The sequence below is a fragment of the Sapajus apella genome, unplaced genomic scaffold, assembly GCF_009761245.1.
Source record: "Sapajus apella isolate SASKATOON/1434 unplaced genomic scaffold, GSC_monkey_1.0 scaffold278, whole genome shotgun sequence".
NCBI lineage: Eukaryota > Metazoa > Chordata > Mammalia > Primates > Cebidae > Sapajus > Sapajus apella.
In genome coordinates, this window is record NW_022437218.1 from 127,061 (window position 1) to 150,763 (window position 23,703).

Below are 23,703 nucleotides of genomic sequence, written 5' to 3' on the forward strand. Positions count from 1 at the left end.
CAAGCAGTTCTCGGGCCTAGCCTCCCAAGTAGCTGAGATTACAGGCAACCACCACCATTCCCAGCTAATTTTTGTATTTTTAGTAGAGATGGGGTTTTACCATGTTGGCCAGGCTCATCTCAAACTCCTGATCTCAAGTGTGTGTTTGGAGGGGAGGGGTAAGCTTTGACTAAATAGTGTTGATGGTTTTCTAAGAAAATAATTCTTTCTATCCCAGGGATTCTTTTCTTTTATACTTTTCTTTATGCTTTTTGTCCTGTTCTGCACAATAAAGCCTGGGCTTTTAAGTTCTGCTTTGACCTCTCACCCATGTCCAATTTCATATGGTTCCCCCAGTTTCTGTGTGGGACGATTCTGGGAGCCAAGCAGGAACCCTCTTTCTCTCCAGGGAGGCTAAGATAGATGCCAGTGGTTTTACTTTCTTTCTTTCTTGTGTGGGTGACTTAATTTTTCTTGCCTTACTGCCCTGGCTTAAACTTCCAGGACAGTGTGGAGTAGAAGTCAAAGTAAGTATTTTTGCTTTGTCCTGATTTTGCTTATTTTCCAAGTGAACTTAAGAATCACCATTTCTATTTCCAAAAGAAAATGTTGTGGTGTTTTTTTCCTAATTAAACGTTTAATTTTGGGGTAGTTATAGATTGACATACACTTGTAATAACAAATACAGAGAGATCTCTGGTATCTTGTACTACAGCACTATCTATGTGTATATGTACTATGTATACTATAGCACAAGGTCACAGCCTGGATGCCAACATTGATACAATCTGCTGATCCTATATAGCTTTCTCCAGTTTTATGCACGTGTGTGTGTGTGTGTGTGTGTGTGTGTGTGTACGTTCTTCTGTGCTCTTTTATCACGTGTATAGGTTTTTGTGTCTACCAACAGTTAAGATACAGAGCAGTTCCATCCCAAGGATTGCTTATATTGCTGTTTTATAAACACACCCACACCCCTGCTATACCCCAGCCCCAGTTCCTTCGCTTGTCAACCATAATATATTTTCTGTTTCTATAGTTTCATCATCATCAAGAATATTAAATAAACAGAATCATACAGTCTATAACCTTTGGTGACTGACTTTTTTTCACTCAGCATAATTTCCTGGAGATTCATTCAAGTTGGTGCATATACCATAGTTTATTTCATTTTATTGCTGAGTAGTGCTCTATCGTATAGCTGTACTGGTTTGTTTATTCATCCAAGATCGACCTGGGTTGTTTTCAGTTTCTTTTGTTTTGCTTTAAGACATGGTCTTGCTCTGATTTCCAGTCTGGGATGCAATGGTGTGATCTTGGCTTACTGCAGCCTTGACCTCCTAGGCTCAAGTGATCTTCCCACATCAGTCCCTCAAGTTCTGGGACTACAGGCATGCATCACTGCGCCTGGCTAATATTTGTATTTTTTTTTGTAGAGATAGGATCTTGCTGTGTTGCTCAGGCTGGTCTTGAACTCTTGGACTGTTTTCAATTTTTGACTATTAGAATTGAGCTACTATGAACATATGTACACAAGTTTTTGTGTAAATTTGCATTTATCATTTTTTTCTGGGAAATAAATGCCCACTAATGCAGTTGCTGGGTCATATAGCAATCACAGTTTCATAGGAGACTGCCAGAGTAGTTGGGCTATTTGATGTTTCTACCAGCAATTAGGTGAGTGATCCAGTTTTTTTTTACATCCTTGCCAATGTGTGGTGTTTTCACTATTGTTTATTTTAGCTATTCTAATAGATATTAGTGATACTTCATTGTAGTTTTAAGTTGTATTTCCCTGATGGCTAATAATTGTGAGCATTTTTTCATGTGTTTATGTGAATGTTTATATCTTCTATACAGATATAAAATGTCCGTGGGTGTCCTTATTTTTTTTTGCACTTTTAAAAATTGGGTTGGGTTGGGTACTGTGAGTTCATTATATATTTAACTTTATCATTGGATGTGTGATTTGCAAATATTTTCTCTCAGTCTGTAGCTTTCATTTTCTTAACAGGGCCTATCACAGAGCAAAAGTTTTTATTTTTGATGAAGTCTAATTTACCAGTGTTTTTGTTTGTTTTTTTTGTTTGTTTTAGGGAATATGAAATTTGTATTAAGTCTAGGAACTATTTCTTATTCTTTGATCCTGAAGATTTTCTCCTATGTTGCTTTTCAAAAGTTTTACAGTATCTTTTGTTTTCTCTTTACACCCATGATCTGTTTTGACTTTTTCATTTTACCGGATATGAGGTGTAAGTCAAGGTTTATATTTTTGCCTGTGGGTACATAATTTTTCTAGCAACACTTGTTCCATTGAATTGCTTTTGACTTTTGTAAAAAGTTAGTTGGGCATCTTTGTGTGGATCTGTTTCTGGGTTCTCTTGGGTTCCACTGACTTGCTGTGTCAATCCCTTGGCCACCCTTGCTGTCTACGTCCCTGTAGTTTTATAGTGAGTGTTAATGTTGAACAGAGTGACTCCTCTTACTTTATTCTTCTTTTTCAAGATTGCTTAAGCTATCCCAGGGCTTGTAACTTTCCATGTAAATATTAGAATAAACTTGTTTATGTCTACAACACTTAGCTGAGATTTTGATAGGAATTGCATTTAACCTATACATCAGGTTTGGGAGATAATCTTTTTCTATTTTGAGTATTAAAATATATAAACACAATATATTTAGTTTTTTATTTCTTTATCAGTATCATGATTTGCAGCATACTGGTTGGGAATATGTTTTGATAAGTTTAGACCTAAGTATTTCATTTTGATCGATCACATTAATCTTTTATCCTGCTAAACTCACTTACTAGTTGTAGGAGGGATTTATTTTGTTTTGGTTTGTTTTGTTTTTGTAGATTGCCTGGGATTGTCTGCACAGACAGTTGTGTTCAAAACATAGGGACAGTGTTCTTTCTTTTCAACCTATATGGCTTTTCCTTTTCTTTTGTTAATTACTTTATTTTGGGTAGAGATGGGGTCTTGCTATGTTGCTCAGGCTAGTCTCAAACTCCTGAGCTCCAGTGATCTGCCTGCCTTAGCCTCCCAGAGTGCTGGGATTACAGGCATAAGCAACCACACCCGGCCTTCCTTCTGTTTTAAAATTTTCTGCCTTAATTCAGTAACTGGACTTTTATTATAACGTAGAGTAAGAGTGCTAAGAGTGGACTTCCTATGTTCCCAATCTTTTCACTGGTATTTATTTATTATCATGATTGGGTGTTAAATTTTGTCTAAACTGACACCTTTCAGTGTCAGTTGATATGATCATCTGGATATGCGTTTCATTCTGTATTCTTTTAATATAGATTGTGTTGGTCCTTTTATTTTTATTTTTTGACACACTGTCTTCTTCTGTCACCCAGACTGGAGTGCAGTGGTGCTATCATGGCTCACTGCAGCCTCGACCTCCTATGCTCCAGTGATCCTCCTGCCTCAGCCTCCCGAGTAGCTGGGATTACAAGTGTATGGCTAATTTCTTTTTGTTTGTTTTGTTTCGTTTTGTTGTGTTTTGTTTTGTTTTGTAGAACCAGGTCTTACTGCGTTGCCCAGGCTGATCTTGAACTCCTGGCTTCAACAATCCTCCCACTTTGGCCTCTTAGTATTAGGTTTATAGGCAGAGCCACCGAACCTGGCCTGATTCATTTTTTTGAATGTTGAACCAGACTTGCATACCTGGAATAACTCTCACTTGGTTGGTCATGAATGAAAATAAAATACAACATGGTTTTTTTCTTTTCATGTCAGATGGTTAACGTGCTAATGTCGTAACAAGGCTGAAGGGTGGCATATCCCACACATATGCATCAACGTCCAGACATCACACTTAGGATCTATGAAAGGATCGCCAGGTGCAAATTTTTGTACAAATCTTTTTATGTGTTGAGATGTTGTTCACTGCCTGTGGAAGTCTGCTCTGCAGACCCTGACTTAAGGATGAATGAATGAATGCACTCTTACATCATTGCAGTGTTTTAAGTGGGCTAGGAATGACCCTTGGCTGCTTTTAGAGGGCAGAATGCAACCAATCGACTAACACTCCCTGTTCATCCACACATTTATTCCCTCAAGATTTTACAACAGAGGTTCTAAGTTAACACACTTGTGGATAATTAACATGGTTAAGAGAGTGGTTTTATGACTGGTAAAAGCATTAGGTTCTGACCCAGAGTAAATACTAGTAACAGGTCATTCCCATTGGATCTTCCCTGGAGAGGGCCACCCAGCACAAAATTAACTTGAGTAAACAGAGTGAGGTTAAATGGTGTGGGGTAAGGCCTTTGATCAGTCCCTACCTCTTTTCTATGCTAATATTAACGAGGTGACTGCCTTCAACCTGCCTTAATAAAACCTTTTGGTCTTTCAAAGGTTTGAGACTATAATCTATAGCTTTCCCTAAATATTTTCTGTAATATTTTGCCAACCACCCCTAGTGAATAGCAACAATGTGTTGTTGGGTTCCATTTGATAGATTTTGTCAAGGACTTTTTGCATTCATGAGAGATACTGATCTGTGTGGTTGTTTTTTGGTTTTGTTTTGTTTTGCTTTTGGTTTCTCTTTCCTTTTTGTGGGGTACCATCTTCATCTAGTTTTGGCATCAAGATAACAGTAGCCTCAAAATGAGTTGCAAAGTGTTCCCCATTCTGTTTTCTGGAAGAGTTTGTATAGAATTGGAATGAATTCTTTATATATTTGGTGTAATTCTCCAGTGAAACCATCTGTGTTCAGAAGCTCTTAATTAAAAATTTTATTTCTTTAATGGTCATAGGATGATTCAGGTTATCTGTTTCATCTTGCCTGAATTTTGGTAACTTATGATTTTCAAGGTATTTCAAGACCGTTAGGGAAGTGGAAGTTGCCCTGATTGTCTTCTGCAAGAGACCAGCTTGGGTATTCTGAGGGTGATATTTATGGTATTTGCTTAATACTCTTTAATGGCTGCAGGAGCCTTTTTGAGAACCCCTGTTTTATTCCTGATGTTGGTTTGTGTCCTCTCTGTTTTTATTTATGTCTTAAAATTAATTAGTTTTGTTGATTCTATTCAGATAAGCAGCTTTTTGTTTCATTGATTTTCTGTTTTTCTGTTTTCAATTTTATTGACTTCTCTGCCCTTTATTATTTCTGTTCTTCTGCTTGTTTGGGGCTTAGTTTGTTCTTTTTCAAATTTGTTAGATTATTGGTTTATCTTTTTGAAATTTCTTTTTTTTCTTCTTCTTCTTTTTTTCTTTTCTTTTTTTTTTTTTTTTTTTTTTTTGAGATAGAGTCTCCCTCTTTTGCCAGGCTAGAGTGCAGTGGTACAATCTCCATCTCCCAGGTTTAAGCGTTTCTCCTGCCTCAGCCTCCCAAGTAGCTGGGACTACACGTGCACACCACCACGCCCAGTTAATTTTTGTGTTTTTAGTAGAGACGGGGTTTTACCACGTTGGCCAGGATGGACTTGATCTCTTGACCTCATGATCCGCCCCCTTCGGTCTCCCAAAGTGCTGGGGTTACAGCTATGAGCCACTGCCCCGGCATATCTTTTCTCATTTCTAATGTGAGTATTTAGTGCTTAAATTTCCTTTCTAGCACTGTTGAGCTGCACTCCACAAATGTTCATATGTTGTATTTTCATTCATATTTCCTTTGGGCCTTCTTTTTGGCCCATGCATTATTTGTAAGTATGTAGTTTTAATTATCGAGTATTTAGAGAGTTTTCTCTTTTTCTATTATAGATTTCTAGCTGGACTACATTATGTTGTGAGAACATATTCTTATGACTTGAAGGATTTTAGATTTGCTGTGATTTCTTTTATTGCCCCGAATGTACTTCGTCTTGGTAGATGTTCTGTTGGCTTTAAAAATGTGTGTATTTTCCTACTGGGGAGTGGGGTTTTGTACAGATGTCAGATTTTGCTAGTTGACTGTTCAGATCTCTTGTAAATCCTTGCTCCTTTTCTGCTTAGTTTCACTCTGTCACTTAGGCCAGAGTGTGCAGTGGCCCAAACATGGCTCACTGCAGCCTTGACCTCCTAGGTTCAAGCAGTTCCCCTGCCTTAACCTCCCAAGTAGCTGGGGCTATAGGTGTGTGCTGCCACACCTGGCTAAATTCAACATTTTTTGGAGAGATGAGTCCTTGCTGTGTTGCCCAGGCTCGAACTCCTGGCCTCAAGCGATCCTTCTGTCTTGGCCTCCCAGAGTGCTAGGATTACAGGTTGGAGCCACTGCATCCGGCCTCTGCCTAGTTTTAACAGTCGCTGAGAGGAGGATGTTGGTGGGTTAATCCTGTTGTCACTATGCACTTGTTATGGTCACTTCCTTTTCACCCCATTGGTGAAGGAGGGGTCCCTGCCCTAAAGTATAGGAGATGGTTGAACACAACACCTGGTGTGAATGGATGAAATTGACAGCAGTGTTTTAGTCACATATACCCACAGCTTAGAGGAGGACACTGCATGCCACCCAGGGTCAGATGGGCACTGTACTCAGTAGTGGAGTGAGGGCTGGGGTTGGGGGAGGCAGGCAGGCTTCATAGTAACAGGAGCGCACAATGACCATTGGTTCCCAAGGGGTTTGCCATTGGCTTGTTTGAATAAATTCATGGGCTGGCAAACAGGTGAAGTGAAACTTGTTAGGCTGAGGTGCAGCTGCTTTGGCTGATAAAAGAACTAGCCTGGTGGGGAGCCTTCCTGCTGGGAAGTGTTTGCTCTGGATGTTACAATATGAGTATTGTAATATAGCAGTCTGCTGGTACCAGTAATTACTTCTTAAAAGTCTGGAAACCCATCTTCCATTTAGGTCTTGTTACCTTTTCTGCTTTTATAAATTACCAGCTTGAATATTAAGTGCTGGTATAGCTGAAAATATGGCATTTCCCTCTTGCCTCCATGATTTTAGAGGAGAAATACACTGACATTTGAGTTGGCATGTCCCTACAGGCATTCTGCCATTTTTGGTCGTTGTTTTTAGTTTTGAAAGTTTAATTGGTGTTGCTTTCTTTGGTATACTTTGAGATTTGCTCAGCTTCTTGAATCTGTAAGTTTCTGTCTTTCACCAAATGTGGGAAGCATCAGGCATTAGTTCTCTACGTGCTCTCGCAGCTCTGGTCTCCTGTGAGACTCAGATAACATAAATGCGGGGTCTTTTGTTATTGTCACACAGGTCCATGCAGCTTTTGTTCATTTGTTTTCAGGTTATTTTCTCTCTATTGTTTAGACTGGGTGAATTCTGCTGATCAGGCTTTATGTTCTCTGATTCTCTCCTGTGTCATCTCCACTTTTACTCAATAGAGCCCATCCTGAGAGATTTATTTTATAATTTATGTTACTGTATTTTATATTTCTAATTTCCATTTGATTCTTCTTCATTCTCTTTGCTGAAGCTTTCAGTTTTTTGTTTGTTGCCATGGGATTTGTTGTTGCTTGTTGAAGCATTTTTATACTGGCTGTTAAAAGCGATGAGTCAGATGGTTCCAGCATCTGACTCATTTCAGTGTTGGTGTCTTCAGTTGTCCTTTCGCATTAAAATTATTATTTTCTCAGTGGTATGACAGGTGATATTCTCTTGATTCCTGCACATTTTGGTTATTCTGCTGGAAGGCCTATGTAATTTTTTTATTTTTGCAGGCAGTTCTGTTTAGGTTTAGTGTGTAGGTCCTGGTCTACTTTGTGGGCTGTGATTCTAATGACAATTTAATTTCAGAGACTTCATGGTGCTATTTTGGTCTGTTTGGCTTATCTGGTATCACTGGGACTCTCCCACCGGTCCCTGCTAGTGCCCACCTGAGGGAACAGGGGAGCTGCCCCAGGCTGGGCCACCTGCTGCAGCAGGTGGGTGGGGGATGCTGGTTGTCTTGGTGTGTGGAGCTGGTTTTCTTGTTGTGTGGAAGATCTCCTTTGACCTGGGGGGATTGAACCTGCCTGCGTTGCCTTCTATTGCTAGGTTGGGAGTTGGGAAACACTGGGCCTGGGTCACCCTCCAGTTGGATGGGGTCCAGGGAGACACCTGGCCACTATGCATTCCCCAGTGCTAGAATCCCACGGCAGCCTTTTTCTGTCCACCTTTCAGAATTCTCCATTGATCATCTCTTGTCTGTTTCTAGAGTTGAGGTTACGCTTCTTAGTCAGGAGGGAATAAGGTGTTGTCTTCTCTAGACCAGAAGTCCTTAGTGGTGGTTCTGGGTTGTAACTGCTAAAGGAAGAATTGGCATATTGGTGATATCATGTCTTTATTTTCAAATAAGGGCATATCATTATTCCATAGATAATATTTACAACAGCTACTTCCTTGAGTTGAAGAGTGTGGTTAAGGCAAGGAAAGTACTTAACGCAGTACCTGGTGTGGAGAGCACTTATGAGTGTTGGTGGTGATGCTATTCCGTTTGTCCTTTGGTAGCTTATTAAAGCTGTTCTTCTTTTTTAAAAAACTAAAGTTCTGGCATATTTGTTAGGTTTATTCCTATTTTATCTTTTTTTGCTTTTGTTACAAATAGGAGCTTCCTATCTGTTATATCTTCCACCTGGTTCTTTGGCTCTTATGTGAAAATGTTTTAGTAGCCTTTAAAATGTTGCCTCCCAAATGAGTTTTAACTTGTGTATTTCTTTTATTTCTTTTCTTTTTTTTTGAGACAGGGTCTCACTCTCACCCAGGCTGAAGTTCAGTGATGCAATTATGGCTCACTGCAAACTCCGCCTCCCAGGCTCCCAAAGTACTGAGTTTATAGGCATGAGCCACTGCACCCAGCCTTGCTTGTCAATTTCTTTTAAGAGTGGGACCTATAATTGAGCTCAGAGCTCCAAAAACAAATGAAGAAATGAATGAGTGAATGAGCTCTTCCCATGGATTTGGTGTGGTTTGGGGCTGTACTCTTGATCTAAATGCTATATTTTATATAATCTAAGATTTCCCCTAGGTGTGTTACACGATTGTGTCATGTTTAACTTACACTGAGACTCTGGTATCAGCATGGGGCTTTTCTATTCACTCTTAGAACTATTCTTTTGGGGGGACACAGACCTGTGTCTCTCATCAAGAGCATCCATTGGCCGGGCCCAGTCGCTCACGCCTGTAATCCCAGCACTTTGGGAGGCCAAGGCGGGTGGTTTATGAGGTCAGGAGTTCGAGACCAGCCTGGCCAATATGGTGAAATCCCATCTCCACTAAAAATACAAAAATTAGCCAGTCCCAGTGGTGGGCATCTGTAATCCCAGCTACTTGGAGGCTGAGGCAGGAGAATTGCTTGAACCCGAGAGGTGGAGATTACAATGAGTTGAAATTGTGCCACTGTACTCCATCCTGGGTGACAGATCAAGACGCCACATCAAAACAAAAACAAAAAGAATGTCCGTTATCTATACTGGAAAAACTGAGATGTGCATTTTGACATGAAGTGTGGAAATGCAGCTCAGGTCCATTTAGTTTACCTAAACAGATGACGAAATACTAACTGTTTCATGAAGCATTCCCGAGTGCAGAGTTCTGCCTGTGTCTGTAATGATGGGAACAGTAAGAATGAGGCTTGGAACATGGAGCACACTGTGGGCCTGTAGTGGGTGGGACCAGTGGCACATGCATGCCTGGCTCACAGAGCAGCCTTTGGGTCTTCTTTTCCAGAGGAGCTCTACGGTGACTTTGAAGACTTGGAAACAGGGGACGTGCACAAGGGAGAATCAGGCCCCATTACTCAGGTATGACTTTGCTGTGGCTGGCTGTTCTTGGTCATTGTGTTCTGAGAGAGGCCTACATTGAGAAATACAAATCTGACTTGTGATGTGTGACGATTGCAGACTGGATGAATGGATTCCTTCCTAAAAGGTCAGGATGTGCAGACCAGAGAGAAGCTTTCTTGTTTACTTGTTAAGTTTCGGATGACACGTACTACTGCTTCTTGCCCGTCATTTGCCAAGTCCGCTGTGATTTTTCATTCATGGAAGTCTTAGCTCCTTAGGGTTACATTCCACCATTGCCATCATTGTCCTCTTCTTAAATTTAATTGTCCTCTTCTTTAAATTTAAATTTAAAAGAACAAAGTCCCTGTTCTCCCTAATATTTCTTTAGAACAGGGTCTGGGGGCATCTGGGTGAGGGACACATCTGTTATTTTTATTCCAGTTTGTGTTCCCAGCCAGCTTAAGGAATGAAAGCTATTTGTAATGCAGATGTAATCATTTCCTGTAGCAGTACCAAGTTATTTTGTTTTGTTTTGTTGATAATGATAACAGATTTTTGTTAAAATTTTTGTTCAAATAAAACTTTAAAAAATCTAATGTTTAAAGAAAAGACCTTCATAAATGTATACAAAATGTCTTCTGGGAATTTAAGAATGAAGATATAGAGAAAGAAGTTAAGGAAGAAATTGACCCCAATGAAGAGGAAAGTGCCAAGAAAAAGCATTTGGATAAGAAGAGAAAATTGAAGGAGATGTTTGATGCAGAATATGATGAAGGAGAAAGCACATATTTTGATGATCTTAAAGGAGAAATGCAGAAACAAGCACAGGTGAGAAACCTCAGTTTCTCTCAGCCATCAAGACTACCATAGCACAGGAATCTGACTTCGTTTGGGTCTCTGCTTCCTATCCTGCTTCTCTGCCTTTCTTTTGGACTCTGGGTAGAGATAATGTGAGTGTGTTTATTCATGCAGTGAGCTCATTGTTTTTGCAGTCAGAAGATCACCAGAAAAATATCCATACCTATTTTGTATCAAGAATTAGGAAACAGAAATGATTGAGACATGGTATCTGCTTTTGAGACTTTCACAGTGTAGTGATCTGAGACAGTGTTTGCTTTAGTGCAAGCCTTGGCTGCCTATTCCTATCGCTGCTCCCTGATTTTAATGGCAGGCGATCAGTGGCCCTTGTGGCTTATGGATGCACCAGAGCTCCCAGGAGGAGTGCTCTGAAAACTCATCCTGGTCAAAGTTCAGAAGGACATGTGGAGTGTAAGGTCAGATGTGGAGATAAAGGGAGATGGTGTGGCCCTCCTGCCTGGGGGTGCTGAGCAGGCTGTTGGAGGTGGTGATCTCATTCTGAAGGAGACAGACACAAATGTGTGTACAGTTGATGGCGAGCATCTGAGTTGCGCCTTGTTAGTGGGGCCAGGAGTACGTCTGTAAGCTGGAACAGATTAGGTATACAATTTGTGAAAGGGAGTTGAAAGGCTCTGCTCAACCTAGGTCTTCATCTAATCAAAGAACTGTCTCCTGATTAGGTATTAGCTTAGTGCTGTGTTGACCTTTGACAGACATGAATAAGCTAACTCTGAAGTCTTTGCTTCACACCATTTACAATTTAAAATGACCTAGAGCCTGTGGGCCATTGTAAAAGACTGAATTTTTCACTCTGAATGGGAGTCCTTGGAGGGTTTTGAGCACAGGAGAGACATTCAGGTAATCAGATCACTCTGCCAAGAGATCGTTCGGGTGGCACAAACCAGAGGGTTGGCAGTGGAGGTGAGACAAAGAGTCAAACCGGATATACTTTATTTGGAAGCTGGGTCAGTAGGATTTCCTGGTGGACTGATGTGGGTTATGTGAGAGGAAATGAGGGTGACAACTGGAAGTTCCTGGAAGGGTGGATTATAAGTTAGACAGGAAACCCTATACAGATGCAGCTTTGGGAGGATGATGTTTGGGTCGGCTGGGTGTCATGCAGACAAGCGGAGTGTCAGGTCTAGAGAGAGAGGACTGGCTAGGGACTTAGATGAACAACTCTCAGCATGTAGATGCCACATAAAGCTGTGAGGTGACCAGGGAGTGAGTGCAGAGTGAGTGGGAGGAGCAGGACTGGCTTGGGTGAGAGGGAGTGACTGCAGTGGTGAGGCTTGAGCAGTGCCCAGGAGGGAGAAGCAGTGTCAGCATGCAGGCACAGAAGAGGCCAGCTGTACACTGAGGTGACACATTGTTCAGATCCCACTGCCATGGTAACTGTGGTCAAGGCAGAGTTGGCCACTGGAGGAGGGGCGTGGAGGCCTTCAGGAATCTTGGCAAGCATCACTTTTCATGGATGTGGGAGAATGGAGCAGAGGAACTAGAGGCTGTGACTGCAGAAAACTTTTGTAGGGTTTTGCTGCGGAGAGAAGCAGAGAAATGGAGTAGTTGTTGGTGGAAGAAGTAGAATCAAAAGGCTTTGTGAAAAGAGAAATAACAGAGAAGTGCCATTGTAATAAAGTCCAGGAAGAGTGGATGGTGACTAGTGAGCAAATGATGTGTGGCCCTGAGTGGAGGCATGGACAGATCATCTGTGCCTGAGCTGCCTGTAGAACTCTCTGTTATCATGGAGATGCACATCTCTGCTTCCCAATATTGTAACCCTAGCCACAGGTTGATAAGGACCACTTCCAGTGTGACTAGTGTGACTGAGGAACTGCATTTTAAATATTATGTAATTGTAATTAATTTTAATTTAAATAGCCACACATAGCTCTCCTATGGGCCAGCTCGGAGCTCTGGTAAGGCTGGATACAGGAGGAAACTCTGGTAGAGGGTAGACTGTGGAGGTTCTTTTGGGTTTGGATGAATCAGCAAACAGCCGTCAGCTGAGTGAAGGGGAGGGAGGAGTTGGGTGTTTGAAGACAGGAGAAAAGTGTGAAAGAATCGCTTGTAGAGAGGGAAAAAAGTTATGGACTGGGGATGTTTCCATTGTTTGGGCACACAGGGCTCCACAGAGTTGTCTGCATTTGTTGTCCCTTGGAGCAGCAGGGAAGAAAACAGTTGACACAGTCTGAGCAGACTGTAGAGGTAAAATGTGTAGAAGTTGTTTGTTTGTTTTTTAGATGGACTCTTGCTTTGTTGCCCAGGCTGGGGTGCAATGGCATGATCTTAGCTCACTGCAACTTCTGTCTCCTGGGTTCAAGCGATTCTCTCACCTCTGCCTCCTAAGTAGCTGGGAATACAGGCACATACAACCACGCCCTGCTAATTTTTGTATTTTTAGTAGAGATAGGGTTTCACTTTGTTAGCCAGTCTGGTCTCAAACTCCTGACCTCAAGTGATCCACTCACCTCTGCCTCCCAAAGTGCTGAGATTATAGGCATCAGCCACTGCCCAGCCAAATGTTTAGTATTTTTAATAGGTTAAAGCCTACATAATTCTGTCCACAGTTCTTTACTTAGAAGTTGCGAATCTGTTCATGTTAATCTTATGTTTATTACAGATAATGGCATATGGGTTTTCTTTTTTCCTGTCATGTATAGCTGAACCGTGCAGAATTTGAGGATCAAGATGATGAAGCCCGAGTTCAGTATGAGGGTTTTCGACCTGGGATGTACATCCGCGTTGAGATTGAAAATGTTCCCTGCGAATTTGTGCAGAACTTTGACCCCCATTACCCCATTATCCTGGGTGGCTTGGGCAACAGTGAGGGTAATGTTGGATGCGTGCAGGTGGGTCCCTTTGCTGCATATTTGGTGCCTGAGGCTCTGTGGATTTCCGTTCCATCAGTCATCTTACCCTTTCATCCCCTCAGATGCGTCTGAAGAAACATCGCTGGTATAAGAAAATCCTCAAGTCCCGAGATCCAATCATATTTTCTGTAGGGTGGAGGAGGTTTCAGACCATCCCACTCTATTATATTGAAGACCACAATGGAAGACAAAGGCTTCTAAAGTACACGCCACAGCACATGCATTGCGGAGCAACCTTTTGGGGTAAAATATGGTTACAATAAGTTGCTTGTTGCCGAGATTAAACCTTACAGTCTGCATCATTACAGCTTTGTGCTTTTCCTTTCATAAAATTCCACTCCTAAGATTTTCTCTTTTCTGGGAGAGGGAAGGTAGTTTGGAGTATATAGGTAAATTTGTATCCAGATGTAAATGTTCATATCCAATATGTAAACCTAGAATCTAAAATTAATCGTTTGCTATATTTCTTTTTTTCCTTTTCCTTTAAGGCCCTATCACTCCACAGGGAACTGGTTTCTTGGCAATACAGTCTGTCAGTGGCACAATGGTAACTATTTTGGATAATTTATTTTACAGATTGGTTTAAGAAATATATCCTGATTGTGGGTTATTATGTACGTGAGACTTTAAGTTGAAAATTACTCATTTTTTGTAATATAAAGTAAATTTCCCTTTGCTTTTAATCTTCCTACATCCTTTTCAGTAGGGTGTGGGAGTATAGGAGGAGAGATGGAAGGATTATGGTACTGAAGACATTTTCTATTTATGTGCATTTTTTGGATGTATTTATCTAAGCAAGTACTTAAGCAGTGCTCGCCATGTGCTGAGCACTGTATGAGGTTGTGAAGAGCCATCAGAGACCAGCCAGACATGAGGCTCCCTGCAGCCATGCTGGAGTAGCAGTCTGTTCATTCCATTTTCATTTGAACAGTCAGGCAGGGCAAGGTTTATTGGTCCTATTTAATAGAGAAGAAAGCAGAATAATGAGCAGATGGAATCTGCCCTGAAGATCCAAAGTTTAATTTTCTAAACATTGCAACTGCATTTTTCTTTTCCATTTCATTCCAAATAGATTATTATAGTGAAATTATGTTTCTCTGAAATCAGTCTCAGGAAAGTACTCAAGTAACCCTTTTTTGTTGTTGTTGTTTTGTTTTTTGGGACTGAGTCTCACTCTGTTGTCTAAGCCGGAGTACAGTGGTGTGATCTCGGCTGACCACAACCTCCATCTCCTGGGTTGAAGCAACTCTCCTGACTCAGCCTTCCAAGTAGCTGGGATTACAGGTGCACGCTACCATGCCCAGCTAATTTTTGTATTTTAGTAGAAATGGGGTTTTGCCATATTTTGGCCAGGCTGGTCTTGAACTCCTGACCTCTGGTGATCCACCCACCTCAGCCTCCCAAAAAGTGTTGGGATTACAGGCATGAGCCATCACACCCAGTCTTAAGTCATCCTTGTTAGTTTGGTTTACCAATTTTAAAGTTTTGCATTGCTTTTGTCAAACCACTGGGTTGCAAGTTCAGATATTCTCTCTTGTTTTTCTTAGCTATTGTAAATAATATTCACTTTGGTAATTTATTGTGTCACATAGAATTGAAGTTTTTCTCTTGCTGATATTATTCCTATTTTCAAATTTTGGGGTTCCTGTTAGCCTGATTTCCGGATAGCTGCCACAGGAGTTGTCCTTGATCTGGATAAATCCATAAAAATTGTGAAGAAATTAAAGCTAACTGGTTTTCCATATAAAATTTTCAAGAACACTTCATTTATTAAGGTCTGTATATCTAAATATTCTCATATTTATAAATGTCCACATTGTTTGAGAAAAGGAACGAAATACTAAAAGATGGGCCTCATGTTGTTAGAAAAGTATTTGAAATTTTTTATCAGCCTCGTGTCTTCTTCGTTTGCTCTCTATATTCTGTGTTACTTATGCTCAAAAAAGCAGTAGTAACAGCTATTTAGGAATTGAGGCTGTTACTCATGACTTCCATGTGAGACTGCTATAGAACTCATATTGAAAATATGTCACTTTATCCACTGGGTTTTATTTCCTACTTTTTGGATTTGTGTTAAGAAAGGGGAAAAAATATCACAAGTTTGTCTAACCATTCAGTAGAAAAATAGACAAAGCATTTGCAGACAACTTGGCAAGGGTACAGAGAAATGGATGTACTGGTTTCCAGTATCTGGGGAGGGTAGTTTGAGCAGCATTTTGATAATTTCCTTAGTGGGGATGTTTCCATTAAAAACAACAGTTAGGAAGATCATAAAATGTTCTTGCAACATAAAGTAATAATACCACTGGCATTTATCTTACTGTTTTCATGTTCTAAGTGCATGCACCTGAGTAAAAGGGTCTGGGCTGCGGTCCAGTCTGAGAGATGTCAGCAAAGGCTGCCTAGGCCAGTTTAGTTCAGTAAATCCCTCTTTGATCTTTTCCACACAGACAGCAGTGATGAGCATGCCCATAAACCCACATGATTATTCTGGGAAAAATGAAAGAGTTGTATTATTTTTGAGGTAGTAATTCCACTTTCAGGGGCAAGTACAGTTTGATTATTTTATCACCTGTCAGTGCATCGTTTTTGTTCTTTAACCAGTGATGTGTGTTTCAGATAAGAAGCATAAAGTATATGAGCATATAAGTATATAAAGTGTAAAGTGTGTGTGTATGTTTTTATCTTGCTATACCTGTAGGGAATGTTTAATTCTGCCTTGGAAGTGGCCAAATTTGAAGGTGCTATGATTCGAACTGTCAGTGGGATAAGGGGGCAGATCAAGAAAGCTCTCCGGGCTCCAGAAGGAGCTTTCCGGGCCAGCTTTGAGGATAAGCTGCTGATGAGTGGTGAGTGTCTAGTGTGGTGTTCAGGGAAGGGTGTTACCATTCATGCTTGACTTGTAGCCAGTGTGACCAGAGGCTAGAGTCAGGTCTCTAGAGATTTGAGCAGCTCCAGTATTAGATCTCCCAGTTGTATGCGATGTGCCCATGCACCTTGTGTCTGCAGTCCCCTGGTCACACCAAGTAACAGTACTGTAATCTATGAGAGTAGTTTTCTTAACGAGCTTTCTCTTCACATACTTTGCCACCAGGTAAAGAAGTTAAAGTGCAGGTTTTGTTCTTTGTTTCTTTGCAATATGGATGTGAATCTTCTTTTGAAAATGTTAAAGTATAGTACCTCTCTTTTCAGATATTGTCTTCATGCGAACTTGGTATCCAGTTTCAATCCCAGCCTTCTATAACCCAGTAACATCTTTGTTGAAACCAGTGGGTGAAAAAGACACCTGGTCAGGAATGCGGACCACAGGTCAACTCAGGCTCGCCCACGGCATCAAACTAAAGGCGAACAAGGACTCTCTGTATAAGGTAGCAGTTGCGTGTGTGTTACTGCAGATGCAGCCTGTGCTCTGTAGACAGGGAGTCACATAGACACTTTTCTATAATGTCTTACATGCTTTGAATGTCCAAGTATAAAGTCTAACATTGAATTTGATTGAACAGTTGTATATTCATGGAATATTTTGGAACAGAACACCAAAAAAGTGGTAATAGTGTTTCTTTCTGGATTGAAGACAAACTTTTCTTTTTTAAAATAAATGTTATAGCCCAGCACGGTGGCTCATGCCTGTAATCCCAGCACTTTGGGAGGCTGAGGCGGGTGGATCATGAGGTCAGGAGATCTAGACCATCCTGGCTAACACAGTGAATCCTCGTCTCTACTAAAAATACAAAAAATATTAGCCAGGTGTGGTGGCACGTGCCTTAGTCCCAGCTATTCGGGAGGCTGAGGCAGGAGAATTGCTTGAACCTGGGAGGCCGTGGTTGCAGTGAGCCGAGATCATGCTGTTGCACTCCAGCCTGGGCAACAAGAGCAAAACACCATCTCAAAAAAAGAAAAATTATTTTGTATATTTGAGGTTGACCACATGATCTTAAAAGATACATATAGATAGTAAACTGGTTACTATAGTGAAGCAAATTAATGTGTCTGCCATCTCACATAGTTACATTTTGTTGTGTGACAGGAACAGCTAAAATCTACTTATTTAACAAAAATCCCAAAGACAATACATTTTTATTGACTATAGCCCTCATGATGTACATTAGATCTCTAACTTGTTCATCCCGCATGTCTGCTGCTTTGTACCTTTTATTGTACACCTCTCAGTTTCTACTGGTCATTTCTTATTTGGCCCATTTTTTCAACTGGCTCATTTGTCTGCTATTAAGTTGTAAGAGTTCTTTACCAGTTTTTGGAAATTAATACTTTATCAGATATGTGGTTTGCAAATATTTCTTCCAGTCTGTAGATTCCCTTTTCATTTTGCTGGTTGTTTCCTTTGCTGTGCGTAAGCTTTTTAGTTTGGTGCAGTCCTCCTTGTTTCAAATGTTTGCATTTGTAGCCTCGCTTGTGGTGCGAAATCCAAAAAATTATGACTAAGTCCACTGTCAAGAGGCTTTCCTCTTTTGTTCTCTTCTAGGAGTTTTATGGTTTCAGGTCTTATTTGGGTATTTTATCTGTTTTGAGTTGATTTTTGTGTATGGTGTATGATCATGATCCAGTTTTATTCTTTTGCAAGTGAAAATCCAGTTTTCCCAGCACTATTATTGAAGAGACTGTATTTTTTTCCATTGTGTTGTCTTGTTCGCCCTTGTCAAACATTAGTTGACAGGATATGTTTAGATTTATTTCAGAGGTCTCTGTTCTGTTCCATTGGTCTTGTTTGTTTGTTTGTTTGTTTGTTTTTATGCCAGTACCATACTGTTTTGTTAACTATAGCTTTGTAATACAATTTTAAATCAGGAGGTGTGATGGATTCAACTTTTTCTTTCACAGTAATCTGTTGGCTGTTTGGGGTTTTCTGTGGTTCCATATGAGCTTCAGGATTGTTTGTTTTGGGGTTTGTGTGTGTGTGTGTGTGTTGTTTTTGTTTTTTTGAGATGAAGTGTCACTCTGTCACCCAAGCTGGAATGCAATGGCATGATCTCGACTCACTGCAATCTCAGTCTGCCAAGTAGCTGGGACTACAGGCACATGCCACCATGCTCAGCCAAGTTTTGTATTTTTAGTAGACATGGGGTTTCACTATGTTGTCCAGGCTGGTCTCCAACTCCTGACCTCGTGATCTACCTGCCTCGGCCTTCCAACATGCTGGGATTATAGACGTGAGCCAGGATTGGTTTTTTTTTTTTCTGTTCTCTGAAGAATGTCATCAGAACTTTGATGAGGATTGTGTTAAATCTGTATATTTGCTTTGGGTAGTGTGAATATTTTAACAATGTTAGCTCTTCTGATCCATAAACATAGGACATCTTTCCGTTTGTTCATGTCTAAATTTCTTTCATCAATGTTTTATGATTTTCAAGTGTACATATCTTTCACCTTCTTGGTTAAATTTATTCCTGAGTTTTTGTTTTTCTTTGATCCTATTATAAATAAGGTTGTTTTCTTGATTTCTTTGTCAGCTAGGTTTCTGTTGAAGCAATGTGGGTTTTTATGGAAGTTTGAATGTTTCAATAAGCTTTTTATTGAAATGTTAGTGTACATGCAGAAGAGTGCCCAAATCCTAAGTGTACAGCTAGATGAACTGTGGTGTGGCACACCAAGCTGCCACACCCTGGACCAAACAGTAGCCTCGCCCTGTGGCCTCTCCCAGGCAATCTCATCCTGCCCCCCAGAATAGCCGCTTTCCCAGTTCCTGACGTGGATTTGTTCTGCCTGGTTGTGACTTTTATAAAATACAGCACATTCTATTGAGCCTAGCTTCTTTGATTCAGTATTATAGCACACATCCATGTTCTTATCTATGGCAGACATTCATTTATTGTCATTGTTGAGTTCCATTATATGATTGTGTCACCATTTATCCATTGGTGGGTAAAATGGTTTTCCATTTTTGGTCGTCGTCCCATGGCCCTGAACACCAAGGTCTGGATATGGGACTTGCAGGTGTTCAGGGGCACACACACTTCTGCTGGAGGCTTCCTGGGTGGGGTGGGAGCTTCAGGGCACCTATGCTCTGCTTCAGTTCTGAGGTTTTTGTGTTGTGTTCTGGGGGTGCAGTGGCTTGACCTCCACCACCACCAGCAGCTTAAAGAGTTCCTGCTGTTGCACATGCTTGCTGACAGCTGGCTTGTTCAGGTTTTTTTATTTATTTTATTTTAGGTTTTCAGTGCCTGTCTGGACTTCTGTTTTTATTTACATGTTGGTTTCTTAGAACTTTCATTATTCTCCTCAAAGCTTAACAATGCATTTGAAAAGATTTGTTCTTTTTGTGGAATATTCAGTTTTGTAATAAGAGGGTTGTTCAAGGCATCAGTCTGCCACTCTGCTAGAAACAGAAGTCTCCTAGGCTTTTATTTTATATAAAATAGTTAATGAAATTTTGAACTCGCTTACATGAATTTTTATTAAAATATACTTTGGTGCTCCTTGTTCATTCTACTCTTTTGTAAGAAGTAGGATTTCCCTGAATTCTTGAATTTGAAAACAATTTGGGTTCCTAAACAGAGAATATGGAAGATTGTTAAGATGATGTCTTTAATAATAAATTTCAAGACATAGGAGAAACTTCTTCTATATAGTTGACTTTAATGAAAGCCTAGGGCAAAACTTTCAATTTATTAACAGTGTTTATGAGGCAGTTAAGAATTTGGGTCAGCTCGATTAAACAGAAGTTAAGATTACCTTGAAAATTCAGTAGAGTATTTTGCCTTCATCTGTCATTTGAGTCTCCCTTCTTTCAGCCAGCCTTCCATCAGAAATAGAATAAAGTTAAACTTCTTAATTAGAATCATGCATCAAGACACTTTGGCTGCTGATTGAAGGAAGAACTGTCCTTAAATCCAGAGTGGGCAGGCATGGTGGCTCATGCCTGTAATCCCAGCACTTTGGGAGGCCAAGGTGGGTGAATCACCTAAGGTTAGGAGTTCAAGACCAGCCTGACCAATACAGTGAAACCGTATCTCTACTGCAAATGCAAAAATTAGCCGGGCGTGGTGTGGTGTGCCTGTAGTCCCAGCTACTCGGGAGGCTGAGACAGGAGACTCGCTTGAACTCGGGAGGTGAAGGTTGCAGTGAGTCGAGATCATGCCACTGCACTCCAGCCTGGGTGACAGGGTGAGACTCCATCTCAAAAAAAAAAAAAAAAAAAAAAAAAAATCCAGAGTGGTTGATAGTCAAGATGAAAAGATTATTTTTGGTAGGCTGGGAAACAACCACCTCAGTGGCCAAAAGACAAGGCCTGAAATTTTCATTAAAAGAAACCCTGAGCCTATTCATCTGCTCTGTTGAAACCCCATAGTTCCATACCATAGAAATGGACACAGTGGGTTTTGAGGGAGAGTTGTAAGTATAAGCTCTCTGTTCCTCTGTTTACTGAGAATTGTGGGTGTTCACTGAGACAGTCCATATTTGGCGGATAGTTGAGTCCTGATTTCTCAGGGCCAGTGGATTCTATTTACTGATCTTGTGGAAAAGTAAACCCAATGAGAATATTTTATGCAGAAGTTTTAAATGCACGTTGATCATAATTTGAATATGTCACAGTCTTTATTTTTCTTTTCAGCCAATCCTGAGGCAAAAGAAACATTTTAATTCACTGCACATTCCAAAAGCCTTGCAGAAGGCCCTGCCATTTAAGAACAAGCCCAAGACCCAAGCAAAGGCAGGCAAGGTGCCAAAGGACAGGCGGAGACCAGCCGTCGTACGCGAGCCTCATGAAAGAAAGGTACTGTCACCCATGCCGCACTGCACGCTGCATTTAGGTAGGAAGAGAACACTCCTCAGCAGCACACTTCATGTTTCTACTGCAGTCTCAGTTATTCAGGGCACTGAAACCAAAGTCAGAGGAAGAACCAGAGTCCATTTCCCTTCCTTTGCCTGGTCCTGCTCTGCCTGTGCTTTTGAATGCAGGATAACAGACACACGGCTGGGGAACCCTTCTGTCTTGGTTAGCTGTACAGTGTCCACAGAATGATAAATAGCGGTGTTAAAGGTAAAATGCAATCACATCTGTGTCTCCATGCCAACAATGACTTCCTAGCGCAGGATGCATTTTCGTGCAGTTAATATTCATTTGGATCGTGGGTTGCCCCTAGTCTCAGTGCTTAGGATGCGAGTGTGCAGTGACTGAGAGAGCATTTTGATGCTCACTGGCTTTTGTCCTTGTTAGATCCTCGCGCTGCTGGATGCTCTGAGTACGGTGCACAGTCAGAAGATGAAGAAGGCCAAGGAGCAGCGGCACCTGCACAATAAAGAGCACTTCAGAGCCAAGCAGAAGGAGGAAGAGGAGAAGCTGAAGCGGCAGAAGGACCTCAGGAAGAAGCTCTTCCGAATTCAGGGGCAGAAGGAAAGAAGAAACCAGAAGTCCAGTTTGAAGGGGGCTGAGGGGCAATTGCAGTGAGCCTTTGGACTGGAGGGACTGTCCCTGGATCACCAGAGGTAGACGGTTTCAAACATCACAGTTGGAATGCTTGTGAATGACAAGTCGGGGCAACAGCCCAAGGTATGTCTTTACCCAGGCTGTGCCTGTGAGAGGAGGAACAGAGAAGCCTGGGCTGCTGGGACCCGGGAGCATTCTCAGCACCTGGGGCTGTCAAGATTTAAAGTGCTATAGCTGTGGCTATGTAGATTCTCCTACTTCCCACTGTCTGCCTCAGTTTAATTATTTGTACTATAAAAATATCATTAAAATATTTTTTTTGTTAGTTGTGGCTTAGTAGTTTTCACTAGGGATGAATGCCTGACAATTCTTTGTGGATAATTATGTATTCTACCACCTTCATGAGGCATCTTCCAGAAGGGAAAGAAATATTCACTTGAACCCTCAGCTCTCATGTAAACTTTTAGAGAAGGGTGTGTTTTTTGTTTTTTGGGTTTTTTTGTCTGTTATTTCCTTTGATCACTGGCCCTCGTGGACATTTCCTATCTTATTTCATATGTTTTGCACATTAGTATAGTGATGAGGTAATAATAAGTAGTTTTTTAAAGCTTTAGACCAGGAGATTGTTGTCTCAGGTGCAGAGACCTAGGAAATTGTATGTATCGGTGAGGTAGGCTTCCTGTATTATGCTCATGCATTATACCTGCCTAGCTACATTACTCTTTTTAAAATTGAACATTATATTGATGTAATCATACTATTATATAGGTTATGTATGTATTTTATGATTATATGTTGATATAGTTATGTGCAATCAAATCCTATATGATATAATCATAGAGTCACATACATTGTATACTTTGCCCAATTTCTCTCAGTGGTAACATTTCACACATACCACAATCAGGATATTGACATCAATACAGCCCACTGATTTTATTCACATTTTCCCAGCTTTACTTTCCCCAACATATACTCCATGTGTGCAGGTGTATGTAGAAATATGGAACACAGCTGGGTACAGTGACTCACTCCTGTATTCCCAGCACTTTGGGACACCAAGGCAGGAGGATCACTTGAACCCAGAAACTTGAGACCAGCTTAGGCAACATGGTGAAACTTCATCTCTACAAAAAATGCAAAAATTCGCCAGGTGTGGTGCTGTGCACCTGAATTTCCAGCTGCTTGAAAGGCTGAGGTAGGAGAATCACTTGAGCTTGGGAGGTGGAGGCTGTAATGAGCCATGATAGCATGCTGCACTCCAGCCTGGGTAGCAAGGCAAGACCCTGTTTCAAAAAATATACATATACATATGTGGAACACTTCATGAATTTGTGTGTCATCTGTGCACGGGTCTATGCTGACCTCTGTGTGGTTCCAGTTTTAGTATGTGCGCTGCTGAGATGAGTACCACATTGCCTTTACAGCATCATACGGGCCAAAGAGGGTTGGCAGGATTGTCAGAAGCTGGCCTAGTCTGAGAGATTTTCTAAAAGCCTAAACCTGTCAGTGGGCAGGTGCTCAGTGTCGTGTCTCATAAGAAGGGAAGAGGATGTGAGGATCCCGTCAGGGCTGGTTCCACCTGGGAAGTGACAGCTGGAACATGCCCAGAACTTTCTGAGCAACTCTGCGTGTAAATGTTCCTCTATTCCTCAAGAGCTATTATGAATTTCATCATCTAGTATGCTGATAGGCCTGGGGACAGACAAATAGCCCATCAAAATTATAAAATAATTTAAAACTAATTTGTTATATAGCATAATTGATACATTTTGAAATGTAAAACTACAACTAAAATATACAAGGCACTCTAAGTCATACCATGTTTTACAGTTAAGTAGTTTACAAGGTGATCAGCAAGTGTCTTATACAACAAGCAAATTTGTTCAAAGAGAAGCATTGCAAATAAGTATTTATAATTGTATAGTTTTATATTTTAGCCAGAAGAATGAAATCCTTT

General features: G+C 40.9%; 1 protein-coding gene and 2 non-coding genes across 9 annotated transcripts in view; 1 reads left to right on the forward strand and 2 right to left on the reverse strand.

The window, feature by feature from the left end:
• LOC116545499 (ribosome biogenesis protein BMS1 homolog) overlaps nt 1-22,074 on the forward strand; it is a 51,522-nt gene extending 29,448 nt beyond the window's left edge. For 3 of the 7 annotated variants that reach the window (XM_032272041.1, XM_032272042.1, XM_032272044.1), the window contains 10 exons: nt 9,571-9,644; nt 10,278-10,454; nt 13,148-13,336; nt 13,420-13,600; nt 13,846-13,904; nt 15,010-15,132; nt 16,059-16,206; nt 16,550-16,725; nt 20,928-21,089; nt 21,534-21,980. In XM_032272041.1, coding sequence (XP_032127932.1) covers nt 9,571-9,644; nt 10,278-10,454; nt 13,148-13,336; nt 13,420-13,600; nt 13,846-13,904; nt 15,010-15,132; nt 16,059-16,206; nt 16,550-16,725; nt 20,928-21,089; nt 21,534-21,764 — 1,520 coding nt within the window. In that variant the 3' untranslated portion in view covers nt 21,765-21,980. Of the gene's footprint in view, nt 1-9,570; nt 9,645-10,277; nt 10,455-13,147; nt 13,337-13,419; nt 13,601-13,845; nt 13,905-15,009; nt 15,133-16,058; nt 16,207-16,549; nt 16,866-20,927; nt 21,090-21,533 lie in introns of those variants that run through there. The other 4 variants (XM_032272040.1, XR_004266332.1, XM_032272043.1 and 1 more) reach the window with 4 other exon arrangements.
• Nucleotides 3,720-3,823, reverse strand: LOC116545503. The gene has a single exon (XR_004266335.1). It is a non-coding gene; the product is annotated as a small nucleolar RNA U13 (small nucleolar RNA).
• Nucleotides 22,075-23,051: 977 nt separating the features above from the next.
• On the reverse strand, nt 23,052-23,154 carry LOC116545501. Its single transcript, XR_004266334.1, has one exon. It is a non-coding gene; the product is annotated as a U6 spliceosomal RNA (small nuclear RNA).
• Between the last annotated feature and the right edge of the window lie 549 nt (nt 23,155-23,703).